Here is a 9476-nt window from a genome sequence, read left to right on the forward strand (position 1 = left end):
AATGGGGTTTTTGTCCTTGTACAGATTGATTTGTCACATCATACACACAGTGCACAAACACCACACACGCCCTCTAACCCTCCCTCGTCTCCCCTGCAGGCCGCTGTGTGTAACATTAGTCTTCAGTACAAAGGGTCAACGGTACGTGCGGGTGGGGCTGGCTGTGCCTCTCTTTGGTAACCTGTCCTGTCTGAGGACCATGGTGGCAGAGGAGGGCAAACTCTCCCCAGACCAGGTACACACACATACACACACACACACACACACAGAGATGCATCAAAGTGGGCTGTGCCACACATTGTCAGTTAATATTTTACTGATTTAAGTCAGGGGTGTCAAACTTATTACATACAACCTAATTGGATGTTCAAATGGGCCGGACCAGTACAATCATAACATAAGGAATTAGAAACAACAATAAGTCCATGGTTTAGTCCTTTGTTTTCCTTTAATACAAGTACAAGTGGGCTGTGCCACATATTGTCAGTTAATATTTTACTGATTTAAGTCAGGGGTGTCAAACTTATTACATACAACCTAATTGGATGTTCAAATGGGCCGGACCAGTACAATCATAACATAAGGAATTAGAAACAACAATAAGTCCATGGTTTAGTCCTTTGTTTTCCTTTAATACAAGTATATTCCATATTTATAATAATAATTATTATTATTATTTATTCAAAAAATATCCTTAAAATGAGGAGTTTTGTGTATTTTTTTATTATCCAAATTCATTTTATCGGCCAGATTGAACACCCCAGTGAACCGGTTTTGGCCCACGGGCCGTATGTTTATCACCCCTGACTTAAGTGTTAGTCCAAGATGTGGATGCTCATGTTTGTCTTTTGATTACGTTCATATATTTGATTCTTAAGCCTTCACTACTTGAAGAAGTGCGTTCTTCCTCCAAGACCTACACCGTGCTGTGCTGCAGCAGCCAAACAGATGTGTTTGTAATCGAATATGAAAGTCTATTGTGTAAACAAAAAAAAAACCATGTTAAATTCGATTTTCTTGAAATTACTCTTGGCACAAACCAAAGAAGAGAAAAGAAAGGGAGAAAGTCGGCAAACTGAAAGTACACAAGTATTTTCTTGGGCATCTGAAATCTTACGGCAATGGACCACCAGGGGGCCCCTGAGCGAAATACCACGGAGGACCGTGAGCCGATGCTAAGCAACTTTGGTTTTAGTTAACACTAATTACCCCCCCACTGCTCCCCAACCCACACCCCCGTGAATTGAAATACTATTAAGAACCAGACAACATGTATATTTTTATCTGTAGGAACCACTGTATTTGGTGCTGCCACCTAGTGACTGGAGGCTTGTTATCATTCAAGCATTACAGCAGTGGTACACTTATGTCCAGCGTGCCATATTACATTGGACCGCCCTCACGGCCCGGCACCTCACCGTGGCCCCCCCGGGGGCCCCGCCCCACTATTTGAGAATTACTGAGTTAATAATAGATGGATGAATGGGAGTTTCTGTGAGGCAGTTTTTATTTTTGTTGTTTCCTGTTTTTTTTTTCTTTTCTTTAATCAAATCTGTCTTGATTTCACCAGGTCATTCTGTCAGAGTTGTACTCCACGGGTTTCCAGCGCTCCTTCTCTGATGACGACGACTTAACTTCAGTTGCCGACAGCGACACGGTTTACGCCTTTCAGGCTCCTCCCCTTTACAGTCGAGGAGGCTCTGCAGCACACTCAGGTAGAAGACTCTGAAAACACAGCCCCCCGGTGACCCTGGAAATTAGACCGTTTGTTTTTTTCATTAGCGTTGATGCCTAATGATTCATGTATTAAGGAGGGTTTTTTATCACTGAAGGAGAAAGACATCAGTATGAATTAAATCACAACAGAGAACAATGAGTACATTATTGTACTCATTGCGATCTCACTGCGAAGCAGGAGATACTGTACAATATTGTATCAGGCCTCACTGCGAAACAGGAGATACTGTACACGTGGGCAGACGAACAGAGAGACAGAGAGCGGGACGAAAGCGTTGTGCCAGACTCAGTCAGTCATAAATCCATTAGCCTCATTAGGTATCGTACTCAAGGGTGCGTTTAACATCGACGCCACACAAAACGGAGAGGCGGACGGAGAGGGAGGGGTCTCTGTAATGAATCATACTTAAGTGCTATTTGGCAAATATGACTGTGATTCTTTTGTGCCGCCCGGTGACAATGATCGATGATCCTCAGCCAGGAATAATTCAGCAGACAACAGTTGGCCAGATCCACAGATATCATAGCTTCATTCAGGGGGGGATTCATGTGGTGTGAAATACAGTGTAGTTCACGCTTCTGGTCACTGAGACGTAAGATGATGTATGGTCGCACTTTCTGCATAATTGTTTTTAAGACAAGGCGAAAGCGGTTTTAAAAATACAATCAAACACAGGTGAAGTTTCAGTGAATGAGTTTTTTTTTATAATCTCACGCAGGACACATTTTGTTACTGTATATCAGTGTTGCACTTACAGCCAGGTGGCGTTTCACTACCACTGGACTGTACATTATCATTACACACGACTGTTGCACTTACAGCCAGGTGGTGTTTCACCACCACTGGACTGTACATTATCATTACACCAGCTGCTAGTACTCATTACTATAAAGAGTTTGTGCTTTGATTACCATTTTTTCCGGACTATAAGTCTCACTTTTTTTTTCATCCTTTGGCTGGCTCTGCGACTTATACTCAGGTGCGTCTTACAATATATATTCAAATATATAATTTCACGTTTGTTATTTTCACACGGACAGCCACCAGGGGCACTGGTGCGACTTATACTCTGGAGCGACTAAAATACAGTAAACATTAAAGACACTCAGTATTCTTCGCAAAACGATATAGAAATGAGTCTGTATTTTTGACAACCAATCCCCCCCAACCCATTTACCCTTCTCTCTGACTACAACTAATTTCTACCTTGTGCTATGGGACAGAAAGAACTCATTTTGTAAATAAAGAATCCGAACTTTCTGATCAGATCTGAGATTTGCCCACACCGGAAGTTGAAGATTTATTTGGTTGTCACATACGGAGGTTGTTCTTATTTATTAGAGTGTGAATGAAGGTGGTCCTCATGTTCACCCAGGGAGTTTAAAGCAGTAAAAACGTAGTATTGGGTTGCGCAGAAATACACTTGAGGTACTTTGTTTTTTAGGGAGTGATGCCGAACTCTGGCAAATTACCTTCTGGCAAAACTCACACATCACACACAGCTCCAAGTTCATTAAAAACAAGCCAGCAACACAGGATTTATTGGACCACCCAATTCACCGTGTTTTTTCCTCTGTGATCAGTTGGGTAATATCTCTTCCTTGAAAACGGTATATATATATATTGTGACCTTATCATTTCTGCATTGTCCAACTCCAGTACTTTGCTGGGAAATGATGATTGAAAACATAAGAGTTTAGTTTTAGGAGAAATGCCATAAACATGTTGGAGGAAATGTAAACCCAAAAATTCTGATTTTTATCAAAACTCTTTCTAGTATTGCCGTGATCAGCTCTTCTCTGATGTCTCAAGATAATCTTTCAATTCAGTTAGTTCGAACACAACCACAGTGATGAAATGGTTTTGCACAGATAATTTCATAAAATGTGTTTTATTACATTTGGTCCTGTGGTTGTAAAGGGTTAAAGATGGCGTCGCTGAACGTAAACAAAAGGTGTGATAGCTTAAACACATTACAGTACGTGAACAATTTGACATATTAAGTAGATAGTTTGAAGCTCATGGAGTTCTTAAACAGTTTTGGATAAAAGAAATTAAAAAACCCTGAAGACCTTTATCTCTGATCAGATTAAAACCTCTTTTTTCTGCTTGACAGATTTGGAAGACTTGCCAGTTAGACTGCAAATGAAACATGCGTACCATCCCACGTGGTTCACAACAGAGTGAAACCAAATTTGTTCCAGGAAAATTCACTCAGATAATTTCCTTCCTCTTTTGTGATTCATCATTTTGATAAAGCCCAAAGAGAATGATGGCAGAAGGAAAACATGTTTCTGTCGACTGGTAACTGACGGCATCTGTAACGTGTTCTCTTGTCATCTGGGAAATAACAGCGACGCTCAGCTCAGCTGCTTTATTAACAACTACATAAATGGTGCATAAAAGCCTGGGCTGCTGCCAGCCTGGAAGCTGCTTCTGCCCACAAACCCGTTAAAGTAAATTAACGGCGCAATTCACAAAAGAACCTAATTGTGTTTCGGTGAATCAGGCACCGGGGCAGATGACACTGGATGATGTGTTAAATCCTTTTCTGTCGTGGCAGCTGTAGTTGGTACGAGGCCTCTGCTCTAATGACTGCCGTCCAGTGCAGGGATCAGAACTGTGTTTGTTCTTCGTTGTTATAACATTAAGTACTGCTTCACCGAGGTTGGTGAAATGAAAAGTAACAATTTGAACCAGTGCAGCTCCTGCCACTCTGGTCCTCATCTTATCTCTGTCCTGGCAATACAAAGAGACAACGGGTTGTCATGGCAACTGAAAAACAATATTGTTTTTTATACAATAATAATGGTAAAAGAACACGAGAGAAGTAAAATTATTAACCAAACCAAAAATGTCAGCATGGGGTTTTTCACAGTTTCTCCTTTACCATTTTTGTATTTATCTGATGGTACTGTGGTGTTCAGGGGTCTCACTGCCATTTCTGTAGACCTCTGATTCATCCAGGGTTAACACACACACACACACCGCCTCAGAAGGTATTTTTAGTCAGCTCCGTGTGTGTGTGTTGCAGTGACTGAGGTCACTGATTGGGTCTTGGACCACATGTGAGAAAATTCAATTGTAGTTCTCTTGCTTTTTATCTTTTCTCTGTGAAGGTTTAGTTGTTTTTTTTTTTGTGGCATTTTCTCACAAATAACTATGTTGACTCTGACCGAACAAGACAAAAAAGGGCAAAAATAAATTTGCTTAGATTATAGTGTGTGTTTGTGAAGGAAGGACTTATGTCCTGCCAGTACTGCTCAATATTAAAGAAGATCGTCAGCATAGAGGTTGACTTTTCCATATCATTAAAAATACACCACCTGCTCAAGACCCTAAAAAAGGATTAGAACATGGTGGAACATTCCTGTTTCTGACCATGACTAGAGAAGATCTCACTGTTTTGAAGAACCCAGTGCAGATATGAGATCATTTCTAATGGAGTTAGCGGATTTAACTAGCCTAAATCCAAAATTTTAAAGAAAGAAAAATACTGGACACCGTCAGCAGGACTTTCACTGCAGTGTGACTTAAATATGGTCCTGTTCAATGGCTCTCAGCCGTCCTGCATCATTTATTCCCCACCTCCAGGTTCTTCCTCACAGTCATTTAACATGCAACTACAGTATATAAATGTTTAAATAAATATTTTTAGCTCCCTGAAAATCCAGGGCTCAGAAGTCTCCCTCGACTAAAATCTTAACCCTATAATAATTATTACATTTTAATTCAAAATAGAAATAGAAAAACAAAAACAACCCCCCCCCCTCTCTCTCTCTCTCACCCTCCCTCCCTCCAGTTTCACGCCCATTAAAGAAGGAGGGAAGATGTGAAAATGAGTCTGTCTGGAGGTTTTCCCTGCACATGTGTGATGTGTGGGAGGATTCACAGTCCTCACCACAGCGTTCTGGTTGTGTAAATTATCTCATTCACCAAGGTGGTCTACAGACTGAACCCACTGTCCAGGTTTAGAAAACCACATTTAGTTTTTAGACTGATATTAGCTTTAGCCTAGTCCTTGATGAACTTTCTGCACTAATACATCCAAAAACATTTTTTTTCTCCAAGTACTAACAACATGGCAGTCAATAAAATACACAGACCTACTGCGTTAGGCTAGGTACTCGATACGACAAATATAATTTATCCTTCATAAGATCATTAGCTGGTTAATTAGCCGCAGTGAGCAATGCTAATACTGACACTGCTGTATTTAACAACTAAGTAACTCAGCTAACGCAGATCTTAAACAGATTCCCTTACATGCCACAAGAGGGAACTAGAGGGAGCATGCACAACACCAGAGGTACACGTGCCGTAGTTTGAAAACCACCGTTTTTAATCAATTTATCTGTTCAAACACCTTTATGTAGCATCAGGTTACTCTGTGGGCCTTTGTGAAAATAATTTTATTTTCATTTTTACGACTCTTTATCCAAGGACAGTTTGACTTATGTATAAGGGGAGTTTGACCTAATTCATCCAGTTATCATGTGACCCTTTGTCTGCACCCAATTACTGCATACTTGACTGGAGCACTGAGGGCTCTTCAAAGAAGTTATTTGTTTGACCAAAGATCACCTCGACCTTCAGACACACTTACCCCTGAGGATTCTGTGAAGATATCCAGCCCCGAAAGAAGTAGAGCTTTACTCTAAGACCTGGTGTGTAGTACGACCAGCCTTTAACATGCAACGACGAGGGGACACCGCTGAGGACAACCTTCTCAAGTGTCCGATTTGTGACTGAAAAATTACAGTATTTAATGGGAATAAAGCCACATATACATATATACATTCACTATATACACACACACCTGTGTGCAATTGTCAGACAACAGAGAAATGTAATCTTTTCAGTGTGGTGATTTGCAGAAGCAGAAACCATTTTCAGGATTTTCCTCCACTCAAAATTAAATTTCACTGTTCTTTTCAATAACAAAAATAAATCAATCTCAGCGATTCGATCATGTCTGTTAGAAACCACAGATTGTCCATGTGTTTCAACAACAAGACGTGACGTGAGTGTTTTGTTGCCTCCCAGTTAACGTGGTTTCGTCTCTTGGTTGTGTTGACCTGCTGTTACTCATGTTCTGTTGCACCTTATGTTATTACACTGTGTGTAGGTGTCTGTGTGTGTGTGTGTGAGAGAGAGAGAGAGAGAGAGAGAGAGTATTGATAAATGGCAGTGATTAATTGCAGTATAGTGAAAGAACAAGTATTGTTTAATATAGTCATTTGATTGTGTCGTGGTTTACGTTCCCAGAGAGACCAGAGGTGTGGTCTACTCGGGTTTTGTTATTGTTCCTCGAAAAAGCAAAGTTAAACGTTTTTGTAATTTATTGTGTACAACAACAAGTGTGATTACACAGACTTTTTTTTTTTTTTTACAATTCCTAATTAATTAGAATCAGAAGAGCAGAGACATCTGGAGATTAGATTGGGGTTGAATTAGAGAAAGAAATAAACTGATATATAGGAGTAAAGTCTGTCCAAATTCCAGTCACTGTCAGAAAGACAACAGTTAAGATGTCGTCGTTCTCTGTTGTGTTCAGGGTATCACCACAGCCTCCCCTCCTCCCCGTACACCTCCACCACTGGACCTGATGGTCAGAGGCTACCTCCTTCCGGAACCCTCTCCTCTGAATACCTGAACCAGGGCGGCTCCTCAAAGATCCTGCTCCTCCTGTGTAACACAGCAGGGTCTGGACAGCAGGCTGTCAGGTGAGAGACATGCTGATTGGACGTGGGTGATAATGGGATAATCGATGTCAGGCTACATGAAGTGTTATGGTGCTACTGTATCTACTCAGTCTAGTGGAGTCAATGGGCATTGATTAAGAACTTGTACTGTGATCATCTCGTGTACAACATTTAAAAAGTCAAACTAGATTTACTGAGGCGGCAGTGGGGAAGCTGTCATCATGTATAACCTCTATAATTGATGGCAGTGCAATTCGATTGGCTGACAAAAAAAAATTGATTCAAACTGATCAAAAATCTACATGCTCGATAAGGTTTCCCATAATGCTGCGAGTAAACACTAAAAATACACCGTCATCTCTCCTGCTCTGCCACTAACTTCCACTCCTCCCTCAGGTTCGGTCCTCCTTTTCTCATGCATGAGGACAGAAACATCTCCTGGGAGCAGCTGCAGCAGAGCATCCTCAGCAAGCTCTATTATCTGATGCTGAATGGAGCCCAGGCTCAGGTAATTTCAACAGCTACAATATCCTCCACCATGTGGTCCACTCCTGAACCCCACATTTATGAGGATTAAATGATGATTTTTTTTTTAAATGATGAAGGATAAACAACACATCACATGCTAATGTAATATAAATGAATGAAGCTGTTAAATTTGTGTTTTCATAATTAATTTATCTGTAATGAATTCAGGTTTGAGACAACAGACTTCTAATAAGTGCACATGTTGAGGTGAAAGATAGATATATTTTCAATAGATCATGTATTTTTTACCGAAACAAACTTTTTCCTAATTAGAGTAGATATATTTTTAATAGATCATGTATTTTTAACCGAAACAAACTTTTTCCTAATTAGAGGAAACTGTTGATGGTGTTTAAATATTCAGCAAAGTTTCTTTAAAAATTATGAATGCAACCACACAGAAGGCTGAAACGGAGGCACATTAGGTGACTGGTCTTGGCGTTTTGGTGTTGATGACCACAATTTATAGTAATAATTCCCTTTACTCATCCGTACCTAATACACATTACAGTGAATTAGCTTTCTCCATCACACGTGGAAGTATTCCTCAGTATCATTTATATGCTGATGTCACGGTGACCTGGATTAACTTGTACTCACACAGCTTTCCTTGGACATGTTTGGCATAAAGACTTGCAAATCTGGCAGTGAACCCCTAACCTTCTGTTTGAATAGAAACCTGCTCTTTGGTCTGCTCCAAAGTTGCCCACGACCGTGATAATGTTCACAAAGAAAGAGGAAGTGTTCAGGGGAATGTGGTATTTCATTAGCAGTAATATGCAGTATTTTGCATATTAATTATGTCACAACCTTTCGATATATCCTCATGTGCCCTGAGCTTCCTGTCGTCTGGCAGTGGTTCCAAAAGTTGGGATCTGGCGCCACCTCACGAGAGTGCAGTGCTATTGCTGGACCGAGGCGAAGCAAATTAATTTCATTTTTCATTTTTTTCTTTGATTGTGCCTCAGTGGGTGAAAAGGGCTGAATTTGAAAAGCAATGGTGTTGGTATAACAGTATTTGACATAAATATGATAAGATATGAGGTAATTTGTTATTAATTTATGAATCTTCTTCCTTCTCTCCGTTAGACACCGTCAATTAAACAGGCTAAAGCTGTGACATTTTCTTGTGCAGTGTTTTGGTGACACCTAGAGGATCTTTTAACAAACTGCACATTCTATTACAAGTTATAAGAACGTCAGGGTCGTTTGCAATAAATAAATAAATAAATTGAATTTAATCTGATTGAAACAGCGTTTACAGTAAATTGAATTTAATCTGATTGAAACAGTGTTTGCAATGAATTGAATTTAATCTGATTGAAACAGCCATGGACATTAAAGTTTCCACGAAGTTTTTGAATATGTACCTTTTGTTCCGGTGAATACATTGGTCCTGGACCTAGTGTTTGTTTTACAATTTTACTCGTTAAAATTTGAAAATAATTGGAGAGCACATTTATTCAATCTTGCTGCACCTTCAGGCGGCAGCATTGAGTCAAGAG

At 40.1% G+C, this 9476-nt stretch overlaps 1 protein-coding gene across 1 annotated transcript in view; it reads left to right on the forward strand.

Annotated features, from left to right (window-relative positions):
• Positions 1–9476, forward strand: part of usp43a (ubiquitin specific peptidase 43a) — a 64813-nt gene that overhangs the window by 37368 nt on the left and 17969 nt on the right. The window contains exons 6-9 of the mRNA XM_008316783.3: positions 100–235; positions 1571–1715; positions 7296–7464; positions 7840–7951. Coding sequence (XP_008315005.1) covers positions 100–235; positions 1571–1715; positions 7296–7464; positions 7840–7951 — 562 coding nt within the window. The remainder of the gene's footprint in view (positions 1–99; positions 236–1570; positions 1716–7295; positions 7465–7839; positions 7952–9476) is intronic.

Source organism: Cynoglossus semilaevis, chromosome 9, assembly GCF_000523025.1.
Source record: "Cynoglossus semilaevis isolate Cse_v1.0 chromosome 9, Cse_v1.0, whole genome shotgun sequence".
NCBI classification, from domain to species: domain Eukaryota; kingdom Metazoa; phylum Chordata; class Actinopteri; order Pleuronectiformes; family Cynoglossidae; genus Cynoglossus; species Cynoglossus semilaevis.